At 36.8% G+C, this 20,221-nt stretch overlaps 1 protein-coding gene across 4 annotated transcripts in view; it reads left to right on the top strand.

The window, feature by feature from the left end:
- Positions 1–9,994, top strand: part of NUCB2 (nucleobindin 2) — a 44,736-nt gene extending 34,742 nt beyond the window's left edge. For 3 of the 4 annotated variants that reach the window (XM_045796596.2, XM_045796595.2, XM_087855331.1), the window contains exons 6-14: positions 445–548; positions 1,560–1,745; positions 1,939–2,029; positions 2,628–2,686; positions 2,783–2,875; positions 3,909–3,998; positions 8,616–8,786; positions 9,278–9,359; positions 9,882–9,994. In XM_045796596.2, coding sequence (XP_045652552.1) covers positions 445–548; positions 1,560–1,745; positions 1,939–2,029; positions 2,628–2,686; positions 2,783–2,875; positions 3,909–3,998; positions 8,616–8,786; positions 9,278–9,359; positions 9,882–9,889 — 884 coding nt within the window. In that variant the 3' untranslated portion in view covers positions 9,890–9,994. Of the gene's footprint in view, positions 1–444; positions 549–1,559; positions 1,746–1,938; positions 2,030–2,627; positions 2,687–2,782; positions 2,876–3,908; positions 3,999–8,615; positions 8,787–9,277; positions 9,368–9,881 lie in introns of those variants that run through there. The other variant, XM_045796599.2, reaches the window with a different exon arrangement.
- Positions 9,995–20,221: the final 10,227 nt, after the last annotated feature.

The raw sequence follows: 20,221 nt of genomic DNA on the forward strand, positions 1-20,221 counted from the left end.
ATAAAATACTAAAAAAAAGAGAAATTCTGCTTAGGTCTTTTTTTTTTTAAGATTTATTTATTTAAGAGGGCACGAGAGCTCTGAGGGCAGTATTTTAGAGTTTATCTAATTAAAATTAGGAAATATGGTAGTTTTACAATAACAAAAAAGTTTTTACCCTTGATTATACTGATAGCCAACTAGCCTTTCTAGAAGTAATATAAAAGTGTACATATGTTGTCTTCCTTTCTAGATTCAAGGACATTACTTTTGCCTAGAATAACAATATGTACAATATTCTAAAAGAAAATATGGATGCTTAATCTGAAATTTTCTTATAAATGAATGAATATTCTTATAAAATCCTACAGGAATAAATATGAATACTTATTCTTATATATCATTTATATTAACGTTTCTAGCTTTTAGTACTTTATCATTTATAGTTTTCTCATTTTCTTTCAGATACAGGCATAGACCACCATGCTCTTCTAAAACAATTTGATCACCTAAACCACCTAAATCCTGACAAGTTTGAATCTACAGATTTAGATATGCTCATCAAAGCGGTGAGAATAATTCCAAAAAATGTCATTGTTGTGCCTTTGAGGTTTTGTCATTTGATAAGTAAATTCAATGAAGTGATAATATAACATTTAGATACTCTCAAGAATATTTTTATTTTATTTTATTTTTTAAAGATTTTTTTTATTTATTCGACAGAGAGAGAGACTGCGAGAGAGGGAACACAAGCAGGGGGAGTGGGAGAGGAAGAAGCAGGCTCATAGCAGAGGAGCCTGATGTGGGGCTCGATCCCAGAACGCCGGGATCACGCCCAGAGCCTAAGGCAGACGCTTAACCGCTGTGCCACCCAGGCGCCCCTCAAGAATATTTTTAAAGGGAGATAGCTTACCCTTTATTACTACAGATAATAATATGGACATAATGATCTATAACTCCTTGCCCACAATTCCAAAATCCAAAGCACTATGAAGGCTGACATCTGGTTTCAACTATAATAAGGCTATTTATAGTTTTTATTTAGTCTACATGATGTGACTATTCATAGACTTTGCTGAGGAAGTATTAATCTGTTTGGTTATAGACTCTGCAAGGATATTATACAATATGGCATATATGCCATATACTCTTTCTGAAATCTAGAACATTCCGAAACATGGGCTCTGGGATTTTAGATAAGAGTTTGTAGACCTCTCGTGTTGTACTGTATGGAGTTACCAAAATGGATATTGTAGCTTGGATGTGAGTTTAGTTAAGTGGTTAGAAACCGTTCTAGTTTTCTATACCGTACAGATTTGATACAGTCCCTTCTTTTAAAATCAATTTATATATTACTTACTTATGAGGAACTTTCTAAAGTTGAGGCTTGCTTTGAACTATGAATTTCTTTTAATGCCTACATTCTGGTAATAATGACTAAAATGGCAGAATTTAAAAGAGGAGTCTAGTGTTTTCTGGACCTTCTATACTACCTTCTGTTAGAGTATGCTGTATGCAAGAAAACCCTTATTTATATTTTCAAATACTCCTTGTTATTTAGTTGAAATGTTACATTATAGGCCACAAGTGATCTGGAACACTACGATAAGACTCGACATGAAGAATTTAAAAAATATGAAATGATGAAGGAACATGAAAGGAGAGAATATTTAAAAACACTGAATGAAGAAAAGAGAAAAGAAGAAGAATCTAAATTTGAAGAAATGAGGAAAAAGCATGAAAATCATCCCAAAGTTAATCATCCAGTAAGAATTATGACTTTAAGAAACCATAATTAGATGAAGATACTTCTTTGAGTATCAGATAGTAGAATTTCATGATAAGTTATTAGTACTTTAGATTCTTATTTCTGCATAGTTTCTCAAATTTGTATTTATCTTCAGTCTGTATACATAGATTATATTTTGTTTTGAGCATTTTTTAAAAATTGATTCACAGGGAAGCAAAGATCAACTAAAAGAGGTATGGGAAGAGACTGATGGATTGGATCCTAATGACTTTGACCCCAAGACATTTTTCAAATTACATGGTAACAGATTTGATACAAATATTAATATTTATGTCTGCTGTTTGAAAGATTATAGTTGCTTTATTCTTAACTGATTTTTGCCAAGGTCTGCTTATGAGTCCTATTGACAGTAAATGTTTAGAATTTTTCTCTAGGGTAAAGGAATAATCTCTATTGCTGACCTGTAGCATAAACTACTTTAAGACAGTAGCTGTGTCTTTTACCTGCTTTAACTGTTGACTCATTATGACTTACTATAAGGTTCTCTGTAAACTGAAGGTATTTCTGTGACTAGCTAGGTTATATCTAGCACACTTCATGCTATAATATTAAAATTTACTTTTTTTCCTATAGCATATTGTTTCACTTTATATTTTTGAAAAAACTGGTTAAGACGTATTTTTCTAAACAAAACTCGTATGAATTATAAATTAGTAGTAAATTGTTATCAGTTGGACTGATCTGAGGCTTCATAAAAAAGGAAGAAACATCTTTCTGTAGCATATGGATGCTTGTGGTAGTACCAATTTTGCAAGCCAGCTGTGAAGAGTTGTATTTTCATTATTGATTTTTGAAGGCATTAAAATCAGTTTTTGCATTTGTGACTTTTAAACTTCAGATGTCAATAATGATGGCTTCCTGGATGAACAAGAATTAGAAGCCCTCTTTACTAAAGAGGTAAATGAGTTAATTTAAGTGTTCGGTGTTTTTGCTCTCTTTCTTGCTTCTATTATTTTCCTTACTTTTATGTTGGTTTTAAACTTTTCTTCTTAGTTGGAGAAAGTATATGACCCCAAAAATGAGGAGGATGATATGGTGGAAATGGAGGAAGAACGGCTTAGAATGAGGGAACATGTAATGAATGAGGTATGTTTTAAAATTTTGAGATTATATGTTATTTCAATGGATTATTCAAGTTCTTGCAATAAGTCTTACCATGAAGTGGAAAATAAATACACAGAATAGTTATTTGATTGAGTTTTACATTTTTGATCCAGAATATTCGGTAGACTCCCTTGGTGTAGATAAAATTATTTTATAACTAATTTAAAATATTTTAAAATTTAAAAGGTTTTTATTTAAGAGATTAAGATGCTGTTGCATGTCTTCTAGAAGTAAAAGATAATGTAGTCCAATATTTGATATTTTAAAAGGCTGTGTTTTTTTTAAGAAAATCCAAAAATCCAATACCATAATGGTTTATAACAAGGTGTTTATTTCTTGTTCACATTATTAAGCTGATAACTTTGGTCATGGACATCAGAGGCTAGTAACTAAAGGCCACTGTTTTGTGTCAGTGATTTTCACCTGATATTTGAGCTATTGGTGATGATTGGGATTTCTGTTGACTGCTGGCAACCCAAGTGTCAAATGAATTTCTTTGGCCATTATCTAGTTCACTTTTGTAACTGAATGGCTATAAGAGCCACTGAAGAGGATTGGGAGCGATTGTCAACTTTAGTTTTGATTTAATTAGTTGTTTTTAAGAAAAAAAAATGTTGAGAGCATTTTAACGTAAACTCCTTAACTCTTGGCTAAAACAGTCCTCTTTCTGGAAAGGTTATTTTTCTTGGGATTATACACGGTTTGGTGAGGGAGGAAGACCGTAATAGCCTGAACAGTCAGATAAACAGACTCAAGTGTGGTGATCTTTGAGTATTAGGAGTATAGATATCTCACTGTATTTTCAAATCTGAATAATACAGAAGATAGCAATACCTATTTTCTGATTCTAATGTAATGTTGATGTGCTTGTTTTCGCACCCCCTCCCCCCGTTTCTGTGGACCCTAGGCTAGCCTTAATTGCTGTATGTTTGTGTAATAGCATCTATTAGAAGACAATTTCTAGTAATATGAGAGCTATTTTATTTTACATATACTTTTTTTTTTTTTAAATCAGGTTGATGCTAACAAAGACCGATTAGTGACTCTAGATGAGTTTTTGAAAGCTACAGAAAAAAAGGAATTCTTGGAGCCAGACAGCTGGGAGGTAATAAAACCTGCTTGAAATGTGATGTATGGTTAAAGAAATTCTACGTCAGTTCATTCTACTTTTAACTTTTATTTCCCATTAGGTTTTCATGTAGAGCCTTACTGTCTGGGCTTTTCAATAAAATGTCACTGTAAAATAGTGAACTTGATTTTTTGGAAAGCTCGTGGCGATTGACCTCTTATTTGTAATCGTGTTATATATAATTAGAGGTCTTTTTTAAAATTTTACTTTTTCTAAGTGTAAAATAGTGTTCCTTCTTGAAAATTAGATATATAGATACATTTGAAGAATAAACTAGAAGTTACCTATAATTCTACCATCCAGAGTTAGACAATTTATGCATTGCATTATACTGATTTGGAAATGGTTTGTATTTTTAATATGTGTATATATAGCATGCAATATATAGTGAACTGTCCCATTTTTATTTTTTTTAATTTTATTTATTTATTTAAATTTATTTTTGAAAGAGAGAGAGAGCAAATGAGGGGGAGGAGCAGAAGAAGAGGGAGAGAGAGACTCTTAAGCAGGCTCCATGCCCAGTGCAGAGTCTGAGGTGGGGCTGGATCTCACCACCCCGAGATCATGACCTGAGCTGAAATCAAGAGCCAGATGCTCAACTGACTGAGTCACCCCATCCCATTTTAAATTTACATATACACATAAACTCCTATCTATCTATGTATATATTTTTTAAGATTTTATGTATTTATTTGAGAGAGAGCAAGAGTGGGAGAGCATGAGCCGTGGGAGGGGCCGAGGGAGAGGGACAAGCAAACTCCCTACTGAGCTCGGAGCCCATGCAACTCAAACTCGCCTCGCAATCCCAGGACCCTGAGACCATGACCCGAGCCCAAGTCAGAGGCTTAACCGACTGAGCCAGCCGGGTGCCTCATCCTGTCTATATATTCTTAAAATGGCTTCATACTGTATAAATGTCTTTGTATGTTTGGGAAATCCTGTGTTTTTTAATGTTAACAATATTTCATGATGCCATGCCTCAAAAAACAGTTTAGAAATGACTCCTTAGCATGCAATTGTGTGATTATAGCATTTAATTTATATAGCCATTGGAACAGATTTAGCTGTTTGGGTCAATTCCAATTTTTTTTTTTACTGTAATAATTAACACTATGATGACTGTCTACTTGTTCATACATTTTTGGGCATCTGTAATAATTTCCCTGGGATTAATTCCTAGGGATAGAACTATTCTCAAGGTTTATGACCATTTTTAGTTTCTAAATATGTCTTGTCAAATTGCTCCAGAAAGGCATACCAATTTATTCCATAGCTTACTGTGCATACACATTTTAAAAAGAATAGTTGAGAGGTAAAACCAGAAGAGACTGAAAAAAAATTGTCATTTCCTATGCAAAATATAAAAGATTATCATTTCGGCTAGATTTTTAATTGTCCAGAAAATAGTTTGAGATAGAGTGACCAACTGTCCTGGTGTAGCCTTTACTGAGGATTTTCCTGGGATATGGAAGTTTTTGGTGCTGAAACGAGGACAATCCCAGGATGACAGTTTATTGTCTTCGAGATTAAAGAAATCAGCTTTTTTTGTCATGTTTTTGTCTAATATTTGTAATATTTTTGGACTTTGGTGAAGAAGAAAAAGAATGCTAAGATATTTGAACATGCATTCCCTTTATTGCTTCTGGAAAACTAGATCAATAGATAATTACATACTTTTTTTTTTCAATTTAACATAATTTTAGATTTGCAAAAGAGTTATAAGAATAGACAAGGATTTCCTGAATACCCTTCCCCCAGATTTCCCATTTTACTACAGTTATTCTCTCTCTTTATCTCTCTTTCTCTATTTTTAATCTGTGTGTATGTGTATTTATATATAATGTAATATTTTTTGAGAGTACGTTGTACATGGTGCTGCTTTAACCTTAAATACTTGAGTGTGTATTTTTTTGCAAACAAGGATTTATCTTGCATAATCACAGTAAAATTATCTATGGCTACACACATAAAACTCTTTTCCAGTCTCTAGACTTTATTGAGATTTTTATTAATTTTACTAATACTGTCCTTTATAGCAAAAGAAAATCCATATACTGAATTCAGTTGTAATGTCTTCCTAATCTCCTTTAATCCGAAACAGTTCCCGAGTCTTTGTATCTCATGGCATTCATATTTCTAAAGAGTGCAGACCAGTGATTTTGTACACCATCCGTCAGTTTGGGTCAGTCTGGTGTTTCCTGACGATTCCTAGTTTTGGTAGGAATACCACCAAAGTGATGCTGAGTGTGTCATATGAAGCATATGCTGCTGGTTATTTTCATAACTGGCAATGTTAATTTTGATTATTTGGTTAAGATGGTGTCTACCAGGTTTTCTATTTTCTCTTTTGTAATTTAAATAGTATTTTGTCTAGCCCACCATACTGCCAGAATCACAAGTCAGCATTTTTAAAAAAAGTCACTTGACATCATATCAAAAGTATTTCCAAATATGAATTGTAAGCATTACTTTAATAGTTATGGAAGTGCTTAACTGTATTCGGGGGGCCGGACATCCATTCTTTGACTGTATTTTTTTTTTTAAGATTTTATTTATTCATTCGACAGAGATAGAGACAGTCAGGGGGGAAGGGAACACAAGCAGGGGGAGTGGGAGAGGAAGAAGCAGGCTCATAGCAGAGGAGCCTGATGTGGGGCTCGATCCCATAACGCCGGGATCACGCCCCGAGCCGAAGGCAGATGCTTAACCGCTGTGCCACCCAGGCGCCCCCATTCTTTTACTGTTTATTTAAAAAAGATAGTGCTGCTATAAACACATTTTTATATAAAGTTTTTATGTGTTGAGGGCTATTTTATGGGATGGATTCTCAATGTAACCCTACCAAGACCAAGGGACACTTTTTAGGGCAGTTGATATGTTTTGTAAAAGTATTTTTCAGAAGATTTGTACCAATTTTCATCACCACCACTGTTTCAAAAAAAAGTCCTCGAGTGTATACTTTGAGATTCATTATGTACTAATTTTAGCCTCCTTTGATGATTCTAGGCAGAATCAGTTATTACAATGGCTATCGACAAATGGTGATTTTCTAATCGTCATTCGTCCTACATTTATTATTAGTTGGCTTTCTACAATAAGGAAAAGCTATCGCTTCCCCACCTCTGTTTGAGTGTAGATCCATGGCTTCTTATTTTATTCAATAAGCTTGAATCCTTACTATCATTCTTTATTTTGATGCTCAAATTGCCCCAGATTCGGCTAGTGGGAGTTACTTCAAACTGACTTTTGTATCCTTTTGGCATGTTACCTATCATTCTTTGAGGACTTCCTTACTTTTTAGCATAATAAGATGTTCACGGCTCATCTTGTTCTTTCTCCATCCCACCTCTGGAATCAGCCATTTTTCTGAGGAGCACTGGTCCCGTTTAGTGGCGATCGCTATCACAGACTGGGATCTGGACACTGGATGTGTTCCTTGCTACCAGAGTGTCTTTGCTTCTAGGCTTTGTCAGATAGCAGAGTTGGGTAGTTTAAAAAAACATATAAATGTGTGTGCGGGTGTGTATATTTATATATATATATATAGTTATATTTGTATTTTGTGTATCTGTATATGCACGTATTATACACATACACAGATGCACTTACATTCATATTCATCTTGATATATTTAGGTATCAATATACATTAAAACTCAATCAGCTCATTCGGGCTCCTGGGTGGCTCAGTCAGTTAGGCATCTGCCTTCGGCTCAGGTCATGATCCCGGGGTCCTGGGACAGAGCCCCATGTGGGGTTGCTGCTCAGTGGGGAGTCTGTTTCTCCCTCTCCCTCTGCTCCTCCCCCGCTCAAGCTCTCTCTCTCTCTCAAATAAATAAATAAAATCTTTAAAAAAAACCCACAAACTTAATGAGTTCACACTGAAAGCTCCTTAAATTTCAATCCAGTGCCTCCAATTCCAGCACAACATCCTATCTCTTCCTCTTCCCATATTTCATATGAAACCTGGCTTCCATTTTCCACAATATTATTCCACTTATTTCCTCAGTCCTAGGATGTACAAAGTGTTTCAATTTGCTAAACTCTGCAAAACAAGAATTTATTATTTGTTTAGATTTTTGTTGTTGTTGTTTTTAATCTGAGCATATAGTCTAGATAACTGTGATCAAGTTTTTGGGTTAGTTCTTTTTTCCCCTTCCCCTTCTGTTTTATTCACTTAAAATCAAAGTATAATTTATTTTCTTCTGTTTATAGTCAATTTGGGTTTCCCTGTCCTTGTGGATTTTCTTTCTTCTCTTTTCTTGAGTATATGAAACACTGACAAGTTTCTAAAAATCAAACCTGTACTAAAAAAGGTGTATTCGGAGAAGCGTGATTTCTTTTCCCTCATTCTCTCTGTCCTTTCTACCCGGTTCTCTTCTTTGTTCTGTAGGTAACCAGTTTCATTAGCCTTGGATTTTTCGTTTTGCTCAAATAAATACATAGATATATATTTTCTTATTTCCCCTTTCTTACCGAAAAGGTATATTACTATATATACTCTTGTACTTTGCTAATCATAGAATTTTAAAGCTGAATCAAACCTTGTTGTATATCCAGGATTATTCTTTCCTCATTTTTTTTTTCTTTTTAGACATTGGATCAGCAACAGCTCTTCACAGAGGAAGAACTGAAGGAATATGAAAATCTTATCTCTTTACAAGAAAGTGAACTTAAGAAAAAGGCAGATGAACTTCAGAAACAAAAGGAAGAGCTACAGCGTCAGCATGACCAACTGGAGGCTCAGAAGCTGGAATATCATCAGGTGGTATTTATAAAATGATCATGGCATTAAAAAGAACTTTAGGTGCTTTGCTAAAAACATGTGTTTTGTTTTTTTTTTAAAGATTTTATTTATTTATTCGACAGAGATAGAGACAGCCAGCGAGAGAGGGAACACAAGCAGGGGGAGTGGGAGAGGAAGAAGCAGGCTCATAGCAGAAGAGCCTGATGTGGGGCTCGATCCCAGATCGCCGGGATCACGCCCTGAGCCGAAGGCAAACACCTAACCGCTGTGCCACCCAGGCGCCCCTAAAAACATGTGTTTTTTGTAATATAATCTTCAAAGTCCTATTAGCTACAGTATTTTGAATTTTAGTATTTTTAGAAAGTGCTTTGTTGAATATTAATCTAAAATTTAGAGTTTGAATATCTCATTTTGGAAAACACTTTTCAGTTAGTTTGTTGTGGTTTGTCAAAGGTCATGAGAAAATAAAAGAATACTTACTTTTAAGACATTCTTTTTCCGTGCACTAGGTTGTACAGCAGATGGAGCAAAAAAAATTACAGCAAGAAATTCCTCCATCAGGGCCTGGGGGAGAATTGAAGCTCCAGCCACGTATGTAACTTTATTTTTTTTTGTTTGAGGAAATAAAAAAAAATTGAATAAACTGAAATTTACGTTTATTACAAATGTAATTTCAAATCATTAATATCTATGGTATTTACTATATATTTGTGGAAATAGCGCAACTTGTACTGCAGAAAAATGAAAAGCCTTCTAAAATGTCTATCATCAGCACATTTCAAAAGCTATATAATTTGATAGCTATATTTATGGTGAAATGATTTATTTCAACATTATTCACAATTCTTTCTAATCAGTTATCATTATTGTCAGAGAACACGGTTTTTTAATTGTAATCTGTGATTAAGCATATTTTAAAAATGCTTATATTTACATATATATATAAGATATATATATCTTTATATATAATTTACATATATTACATATATAATTTATTTAATAATATATATTATAGTAAATATAATTTACATATATTATATATATACATATATATGAGAAGATTCAGAATAAAAGGAGATATCTTTAAAATGAGAGCATTTTTTTTTCAAACAGACATTTAAAGTCCGAAGTCCATCAGAACATGGAAGAAAACTGTTAAGTCAACATCTGTGTCGTCTTTTTACCACCCTTCCTTTTTTTCTGCTCAATAAATATTTTAAAGCATATATGGAATAAAGGAAGATACTTTTTAAATGAGAACGCATCTTTTCAGGACACAGATAATTAAGGATTGAAGTCCACCACAACCAGGAAGAATACAAACTCAGTATCTGCTCTCACTTTCATACCTCTCTTCTTTTTAATTTGTTCTCCTTTAATGATTTAATTAAGTGGCCATAATTATGCCATAATTTAATGAAACTAGCAGTAACTGTTTAAGTGAGAACATTCTGTATTGCTTTTAAAGTAAATTTATATTGTTGTCACTCATAAAGATAGTCTTTTATAGGTGCTTATCATCCCCTCTCTTGATAAAAGTCTCTGTGATGTTCATAATTTTTCTTCTGAGAAGACCACACTTTCCCCCAGTGTTTCCTCTTAACTTCTCCTACTTCCAGCAACCTTAACTGCTAGAAATTCTACTAAATATCTTTTGCTACCACTTCAGGTCATGTTTTGGTTCATATTTTTGCTTTCTACTCTATTACTTAAGATCAGGTTCTGCTACAAACAAACAAACAAACAAACAAACCCAGAAAAACCAAAGATAACAGTGTTTTAAACTAAATAGGAATTCTTCCCTCTTCCATAAAGGAAATCTGGAGGTAGGTGGTGTCCAGGTTCCTACCTCTCTGCTCTGTTATCCTCAGTGCATGGTTTTTATCCTCAAGTTACCTCATTCTCACTGTCCAAGATTGCTTTTGAAGGCAGTGGGCAAGAGGAGGAAAAGGAACCCCCCCCCCACGCCCCAAGTTGCATCAGCTTCCTGGAGTCGATGTTCCTAGATTTGAACTTACGTCTCATTGGTCATGTAGCTACTAGGGAAGCTGAGAAAGCCATGTGGCATTGGGACCAGCTAAAAGTTAGGATCTTTAACTAAAGAAGCGGGTCATGTTTGGTAGGCAACTTTCAGTGTTAGCCCGGACAGCTTTATTGGCTACTTATGTATCTGTATACGCTCTTCTGAAACATAGAAAACATTACTTGCCCAGCCCCAAAAGGAAATGCCCCACATCCAATCCATTATTGCATAGAGCTCGAAGACCATGATACCCTTGTATAGTCCCCTCTGGCGGGTTAGGATGTGGCACCTCATGTTCCGGCCATCCACAAACTAAAAAATAAGGTGTCTGCCTCCTGAGTACCAAATGCATAGTGGTGGGATAGGGACAGGACAACTGCAATAAAATGGACTTTTCAGAAGAGGGGACAATAGCTACTGATCCATAACACTTAAAAGGTACTGCTTGGCCAAAAATAAGAAGGTCTCTCTGCTCTGTCTATAAATACATTCCTTGGTTTTTGCATCAGGAAACCCCTGATTCACTTTTGTGGGAGGAATTCCCTTGTCGAATGTCCTCAAGGGCCCTTGGTGCTGCCTTCTAGGAAGTTTTTATTGTCCATTAATTTTCAAGGACACATTTGAGCAGGCATTGGAAAGTGTGCTGGTCTTGGGGGCTGGACAGCTTTAGTTCTTCACTTCCTGTTATGGTGGGTTAGGGGCTTGGGAATTGTTCTAGATAGTTACAGGCTGTTGCTGGCCAGGTTTGGGGTTTGTGTTCGTTTTGGTTTTGGTTTTTGGCAAAAAAAAAAAGTTCCCTAAAAACTTAGTATGTTTCTGGTCTGTCTTTTGCAATTATTACCATGAGTCACCACAAAGATCTTGCCAAGACACAGTTTTTAACAAAGAACATCATCTTTTACTTGCTGGCTTCTGTGCTCTCTCTCTCTCTCTCCCCTTGGGTCTTAAATGAATGGTACCTCCTTGGGACCATTTTAAACTGTAGGCTTGGGTGGGATGGCAACAATCGGAGTCTGATCTCTTTCCTTACGATGGCTCCCATTACTTGGCAGAAGATTCTTAAGAAAGGTTGAGGCAGAAAAAGGAAAGGCAGAAAAAGGTTGAGGAAGCTTTAGCAGCTTCCTCAGAACCTTAACTTTGTAACTATTTCAGTTTGGAGTGTGGTAGTAGCTAACTTTTTCAATTTTTCAGGGCTCCAGATTGGGGACTCTTGTCAATTTATTTTGTGGAGAGCCATTCCCTCGGCAAAACTCTGTTCCTTTCCATCTCTGCAGTCTTTTAACCCTAGCCTGAGTCACATGTCTCCTGTAAGACTTTGCTGAAAGAGGCTAGAAGCAGCCCACACATGCTAGCATTCCGAAGTTCTACCACTACTTCCTCTAATACCTTAACCTTAGCGGCACGAGGTCTCACTGCCCAAAACCCTACCTCCTCAGCTAAGCTAACTCCATATTTGAGATCCTTTTACTGGCTGTACCTTACTTCTAGCTACCAAATTCTGTATAGGTCAGGATCCCTGGTTGTAGATAAAGGAATCTTCTTTGGCTATTAAATAGAAGGGGCTTGATTAAGGGGTGCTTGATTAAGGGTAGCTCACAGGGAAGGCGGATGAAACAGAACCGAGGCTGAGCCTCAAAGGAACTACATCACAAGAGTGGGCTGCCAAAGAAGCTGCTGCTTTTGGAACGATCGAGAAGCTGCCTGTCAGTTCAAGAAGCCTCCTGGGGGATTAAGGAAGCCATGTATGGTTGGCACCTCTAGAGCTGTAGCCCCTCTGCAGTGCTTTGTGTTGGCAAACGTGGACGCCTCCTGTGCTGCCCCTCTCCCCATGTAACTTGGTTCTGAGCAGAAGTCTCAAGTGAGTGCATCTGACTGATTGGACTAATCATATCTGGAACCCTAGCTGCAGGGGAGGTTGGGAAATCATAGTATTTAACTTCACTACCTCGGTAGTGCAGGAAGGCATGTGTAAAGCCGTTGAATGAGCCAATCTGTTGTAACATCTCATAATTTTACATTGTGTCTCTTCACATTAATAATTTTTAAAACTCTTAGTCCTCATTCTACGGAATTTTTAAATAATCGGTGCATGCTCCAAAGATACCTTAGGTTTTTTTTTTTTCTTAAATCACGGATCCCACGATTAAATGTAGCAATCTGGAAAAGTTCTGCTTATATACAGCTTTAAAAAAACACACGCACAAAAATCACTCAATAGAGTAATGCTGTGTTTCTTTAGAGATGGAGAAGGATTCCTCTCTGTATTGTTTAAATTGTAGGAAACATTACAACATGATCTGGCATATCCTTTTGTTGATGACTCTATCTGTGACAAGAAACTGATGAGACAGGGATTCACCCAGGGTAAACACTTTTAGATGATGGACTGCGGTTCAATCAGAAAGGAGTTGGAGACGACAATATCGTACTATGATTACATAATATGATAAATATGGATACAGGGTAATCATATGAGAATATATAAATGTATCAAAGTAACATGTACATCTTACATTTACATGATGTTATATGTCAAAGATAGTAAATTAAAAATATAATTGGAGGAGAGTTTAGAGACGTTTCTTAAAATGATCTTTTGGTATGAGTAATAATAGGTGGATATTACTGTAGTCATACCTCACAGTTTCTAGCAAATTATCATAATTTATATTATTAAAAAAAGAATGTGGGGCACCTGGGTGGCTCAGATGGTTAAGTGTCTGCCTTGGGCTCAAGTCACGACCTCAGGTTCCCGCTTCAGCAGGTGAGTATGTTTCTCCACTCACCCTGCCCCTCCCCCTACTCGTGTGCTCTCTCTCTCTCTCAAATGAACAAATAAAAATCTTTAAAATAAAAAAGAAAAGAACTGTTAGCCCAAGATTGTCTGTGGACTTAAGGAGTTCCAGTTGTTATGAGTATTGGGCATTTATGAGCCAATATTTTTTCGTACAGAGTTGCTAATAGTATTCTTTACAGCTCTGTTAGAAAATATTGGTCTTATGTTTAATTTATACCATTCTTTTTTTAATTTTTAAAAATTTTATTTATTTGAGAGAGATAGCGAGCACATGAGTGTGGGGAGGGGCAGAGGGAGAGAGAGAGAATCTCAAGCAGACTCCCCACTGTGCATGGAGCCCATCATGGGGCTCCATCTCAGGACCCTGAGATCATGACCTGAGCCGAAATCAAGAGTCTGACACTTAACCAACTGAGCCACCCAGGTGCCCCTATACCATTCTTCTTAATAATTTTTAGGTATTCAGTAGTCCTGTTTAGGTGACTTGGTGGTATGTATTAGTAACTTGGGGTTTTGTTTCACATATGAATTTTCATGAAGCATATACATTTTAGTATACTTAGGTATATATAATCAAAATTCGATTTTAAAAGATGTTAGTCCTCTGGAATAGTTGACTCTTGCTAAAAGAAACTGCAGTTTAGAAGTAGTGGTAAAAATTCTTTGAGATACGGCTCTACATTTTTTTTTAACCAAAATGTGTTTACAACAGCATTGTTTTCCATGCTAATTGACCAGATTTGTATTACAGGAGCCGAAATGCACGTTTTTCACAGAAAAATATAAAGAAAATTTTACAGTTTCAAGAGAATGTGTTTTTTAAAGTAGCCTAGTTACTAAAAGAGGGGGTTAAGAAATCTATTTTCTTTAGGAAGAAATTTTGACAAGACTAGTTCTGGTTAGTGCCTAAAATTTAATCTTTTTTTACAGCTGTGCAGTACAATGACGAAGCTGAAAAAGAGCCAAAGTTAGATGACGAGCTTCACGGTTCTCACGTGAGATTTTTATCGCTTGAAGACCCTGCTAACGAGGTCCACTTTCACCCTTAACCGCTGGTGCCTCAACTTAATACTTTAGTTTTTTTTTTTTTTTTAATTGAGAGACTAAGGTGTATTGAGTAAAGTGCAAAGTGTACTTTTTGTTTCCTGTGGGTGAAAGAATGAAAGACTGTACTGACAGCTTGCTTTCAAGGGGCGGGATTTGGAGGGAAATCTGGCATTTTCCTTGCTTTTTTTTTTTTTTTTTACACAGTATCATTATCCAGATTCCAATTTTTCCTTACTCACATTTAATTTACTTTTTAAATGTGTACTTAGCTATGGATTAATACCCATTTCTTAAACAATCCAAGAACTGAGGCAGAACAAGCAGCAACAGCAAGTGGTAAAGACACCAAACTGAAAAATTTGAATTTATGATTCCTAGTACTGCCGATCTCTTTCTTGAGACAAAAGCAAAGCAAAACCAATAGAAGCTTTTACTTAATTTTAGGTATTTAGATTTCCCCCCCAATATTGCCTATAGAATTATGTAGAAAAAAAACCCTGCATTTCATGTTTATAGACATCCACAGTTTTCCCTGCAGAGCATTTCGTTTACTTTTTTTTTTTTAAAGATTTTATTTATTTATTTGACAGAGAGAGACAGCCAGCGAGAGAGGGAACACAACCACGGGGAGTAGGAGAGGAAGAAGCAGGCTCATAGCAGAGGAGCCTGATGTGGGGCTCGATCCTAGGACCCTGGGATCACGCCCTGAGCTGAAGGCAGACGCTTAATGACTGAGCCACCCAGGTGCCCCTAATTTACATTTTAAATGGCATCAGTCGTAATCTTGATGAATACCTTGTACCAGCTTGGTTGTTAGCCAGCCCTCGACAGTGTGTTTTTCCCTATATGCTTACCTTCCATTTACCTTCAGAGCTGTGCATGCCTGTAAACAAATTTCATTTGGTTTATAATTTATTGCAAGCAACAGACTTGACTTTTGCTGTGCGAATTTCCTCATCTCTTTTTGTTTTAGCCTTAGTAAGAAGTATATTTTCCAAGATTTCCAGGATTATGAATATAGATCTTGTCGTTAAAATGTTAAGATATTTCATTTTACAATTCTTATAATTTTGCTGCTCTGTGGAATTTAAAAAATGGGTACTGATTTAGCTCCACATGATTTTAAAGTTATGACTTGTCTGCTTTAAAAGTGAGAGAGAAGAGATGAGTCCATCTAGTTCTCTTTGCCTTCTCCCATGAATCATTGTATTAATGTTGCGTTCAATTTTAGTCCACCCTAACTGTAGATTTTTAGTGATATGAGAGTACGTGTCATTTAACTACATTCCTGCCCTCATTATGAAACCCATGTACAGCCCGAGCCAAATTCTGTATTTGTTTTGTACAATGTTCTTTTACCCACTTTACTGTTCACTATTACCCTTCAATGGTTAAAGTGATTTGAGTTTGCTTTACTTTTGAATCTTACCCTTTCTGCTCTTGGTATTGCTTCTTTGTAAATATTTCCCTATTCGTGTAGTGATGTCTTATAGATTTTTTTTCCTTTTTTTTTTTTTAAAGATTTTATTTATTTATTCGACAGAGATAGAGACAGCCAGCGAGAGAGGGAACACAAGCAGGGGGAGTGGGAGAGGAAGAAGCAGGCTCATAGCGGAGGAGCCTGATGTGGGGCTCGATCCCACAACGCCAGGATCACGCCCTGAGCCGAAGGCAGATGCTTAACCGCTGTGCCACCCAGGCGCCCCTTTTTTTTCCTTTTTTAAAACATTTGCCATGCATCTTAGTGTTTAAACATTTTCGTGGTAGTATTGAAGCATTTTTGTCAAACACAACAATTTAAAACTCCTACCGTCTTCTTGTTCTATAGCGTTGAGCAATGGATGTTACAGATTATATCTTAATTTTTTTTCTGATGAACTCTCAGTTCTAATCCCATATACATTTCTTGTTTCCTTTGATGTGTATGTTTTTTCACTCTCTTCGATAGTTACAGCATGTTTCATTAAGATTCACGATTGATATTGGGGAGAAGAAAAACCACACTTGCAGAAAGTCAGTCAGAGCTATTTAGACAAGCAGGCAGGCATTTCTAGAGGGGTTTTCTAGAGCTATTTAGGCAAGCTGCAGTCATTCCCAGAGGAGTTCCTGAGCACTGTGGAGAGGAACTCTAACCCTCAACAAAGTTTCTAACTCGTGAGTAGAGTTCCTGACTCCTCTGCCACGGAATGAACCAGCTTATGGAGCAAATGCGTAGCATTCAGACTCTGATGAATGTCCTTTGTCCAGTTCTTTAGCTTTTTTGTACCCTTCTTAAGTAATAATAGTTAAAAAAAATATTTTGTGCATTCCAGCAGACATTTTCTGTCTTACAGTTGTTAATAAAAGGGGAAAAGAGTATTTTTTGTAATAGAAAGACCAGGACATGAATTTTGCATTCTCTGGTTAGAAGAAAAGTAGCATAGTTTTTTGTATTTGTTGTTTTTCCCCGGGTGATCTGAGTTGTTTTTTTTTTTAAGATTTATTTATTTATTTTGGGGGGAAAGGGGCATAGGGAGAGAATCCCCAGGCAGATTCCCTGCTGAGCAGCGAGCTGAGGCAGGCTCCATCCCACAATCCTGAGACCACGACCCAGTAGACCAGGTCTGGAAACCCAGAGTCGGGTTCTCCACAGACCGAGCCACTTAGGTGCCCTGATTTGAGCTTTAAGTTCTTTTCTCTCTATGAACTCTCCCATTTTCTACTTTTGTATTGACTTTCCCACTGCTGTGTTTCTAACGCACCTCCTGAGTCAATGAAGAAAGTTTTGACTGATATAGAAAGTGGGTAGCACCGCTGTCAGCTCTCTTCAAGTTTCACTGCCGCCAGCTTTTGGGGTTTATTATCAGGCCTTTCAGATGAATTCTGCCCTTCCCTCACAATCCTAAACTATTCATCTTTTCTCCAAGGAAGTCTGTTGTATTACTAAAGAAGATGTAGAGTTGACTTTATTAAAACAGGATTACTTTACAAGAGATTTATGTGAAATATAATAGAGGCTAAGGATTTTATTTTAAGGATAATTTGAAGCTAGTAAATGCCCAGAGCGCCTGTTTCATTGTTTTGTGATGGCTCTGGTGATTTCCAGATAGCTCTATTTGCACCTTTCCATCTAGTTTCAGGGCCTAAGAATGGAAGAGCCCTGGAGACTCATACTGTAGCAGAGGTGGAGGAAGGAGCCCCTTTTCAGTGAAGGTGTTTCTTTCTTGGAAGCTGTTAGTCCGGGATCTATTAGCACACATGAAGTTTATAATAAGCCCTTATAATAAGCAATTTTCAACGTGTCTATGTACCAATTTTTATAGCCGCTAATTGAAAGATCATAGTTCAGAAGCAATATGTGTACATGTATATGTAAGCTTGTGCCTAAAATAGGTGTGGAAGGAAGACCGTTATTCTGTGTCTTCTGAGAAAAATTGTGTCCTGGAATTAAAAAGTGAAAAAATTTTGCCTTTCCTTTTCATGAAGGAAACCAGTGCTGCATAATCTGTATTTTATCAGTATTTATTATGTTTTAAAAAAACTTTTAATAATGATGGTATATACATCCTATTTCAGAGGCCATTTATTTTACTTGTTATTGCTAAATTTAGGGGATTGTGGAATTTTTTTCAATTTAAATGTTGAATTAAAAACATAACCTTTTATAAATATATGGCCAAAAGTGTTCTGTTAATTTTAGAGTTTAGACAGAAATTTTATTAATCTGAAGTGTATTTAGATTTAATTCTTTTTGTCTTCTTTAGAAAATTGGATCATTTAAAAAAGCTATGAATAAGCTGGATTTTAATTTGATAATCAGGAAGACCCAGAGACCTTATACAAGTTTGTTATATTTATATTTGTTTTTTGATGTTATATTGTAAAAATTCTCCCAGTGCAATATTTGTCAGAAAATATTATTCTAGTCATCATTTGTATAGCTTTGTTTTTAATTATATTAAATGTAAAATCAGAAAAAATATGTAATATTTGTCGTAATTTTCTGGGGAAAAAGACAAACTTGGCAATGTTGAAAGAATGGGTTGTTTGCAAAACACAATTATAGAGTCATAAGGTCTGAGGGCCTTAGAGATCATGTATCAAAGAAGGAATTCCTTTTCCAGCATTTTTTAGTATCCAGCCCCTGTTTCCAGTTATAGCATAGAAGTGGAAATTCCAGTGGTTTGCAGAGTGACTTACTGGGCAAATAGGGGAATTCACCAAGTAACTTCCTTTGGGGGAAGTTACTTAAGGATGTCAGTAATACCAGAAGAGGACTTCTTCTCAGGTTAAGACTCCCTGGAAGAGGTAGCAGTTGAGAAGAGGTGTAGTTTAGGATTTTAGAATTCTATAGCTGGACCTAACCTTGCAGATCCCTTGTTAAAACTGTGGGTCAGAAACCGTGACCTTCTGAAGGTCCCTCAGCTAGTTGGTGTCAGTGTGGGCACCCCGCACACCTCCCAGTTCTATGCTCTTTCCCCTCTGCGTGCTGTTCTGCAGGTAAGTGTGCACGTAAACATTTGCTTAGTTACTGACAGTACCACGAAGTCTTCATTCACACCCAGCCTGATCCTGTAATTCTTAAACAGCCCTGCAGGGAAGATTTTAGCATCTTAGTTGTAGAGAAGTGAAAACTGAGGCAACTTGCCCACTGTCCCACGGTCAGTGATGATATAGCTGAAACTTGGGTCTTGAGTCCAGATCTGCCTGTGATTTTCTATAGATTACATACATTGTTTTTAATGATGTGAGGAAAAAATTCAGTAGGATCAGCGAGACTACTGGAATGCAAGATGCTTGGGCAAGAGGTGTGTGCATTTATTATAATGGAACTGCTATTTGTGTTCTTTTTTTTTTTAAATATTTTATTTATTTATTTGACAGAGATAGAGACAGCCAGCGAGAGAGGGAACACAAGCAGGGGGACTGGGAGAGGAAGAAGCAGGCTCATAGCGGAGGAGCCCGATGTGGGAATCGATCACAGATCGATCGATCACGCCCTGAGCCGAAGGCAGACACTTAACCGCTGTGCCACCCAGGCGCCCCTGCTATTTGTGTTCTGAACTTTGTAGTTAAAACTGATTTAAAAACTGGTCTGGAGGTGGTAAAACGTAATGATCACTTAATGAACATTTTAGGGTTTTTTTGTTTGGTTTTGTTTTTAAGAGAGAGCAAGGCGTTTGGTCAGGATGGGGGGAGAGGCAGAGGGAGCGGGAGAGAATCTCAGACTCCCCGCTCAGCAGGGAGCTTTGAGGGGGGTGCTGATCTCACCACCCTGAGATCGTGGCCTAACCCCAAATCAAGAATGGGAAGTTAGGGGCGCCTGGGTGGCTCAGTCTTAAGCGTCTGCCTTCAGCTCAGGGCGTGATCCCAGGAGTCCCGGGATCGAGCATCGGGCTCCCTGCTCCGCTGGGAGCCTGCTTCTTCCTCTCCCACTCCCCCTGTTTGTGTTCCCTTTCTCGCTGGCTGTCTGTCAAATAAATAAAATCTTAAAAAAGAAAAGAATGGGAAGTTAACTGACAGAGCTACGTGCTCTACCGTAAGAGCAGTGACCACGCTCCGCCCCGCCCCCTGACATTGCATTCACTAGCAAAGCCACCACCCTCC

The sequence above is a fragment of the Ursus americanus genome, chromosome 24 (genome assembly GCF_024610735.1).
Source record: "Ursus americanus isolate L20-20 chromosome 24, mUrsAme1.1.p, whole genome shotgun sequence".
In the NCBI taxonomy this organism is placed as follows: Eukaryota; Metazoa; Chordata; class Mammalia; order Carnivora; family Ursidae; genus Ursus; species Ursus americanus.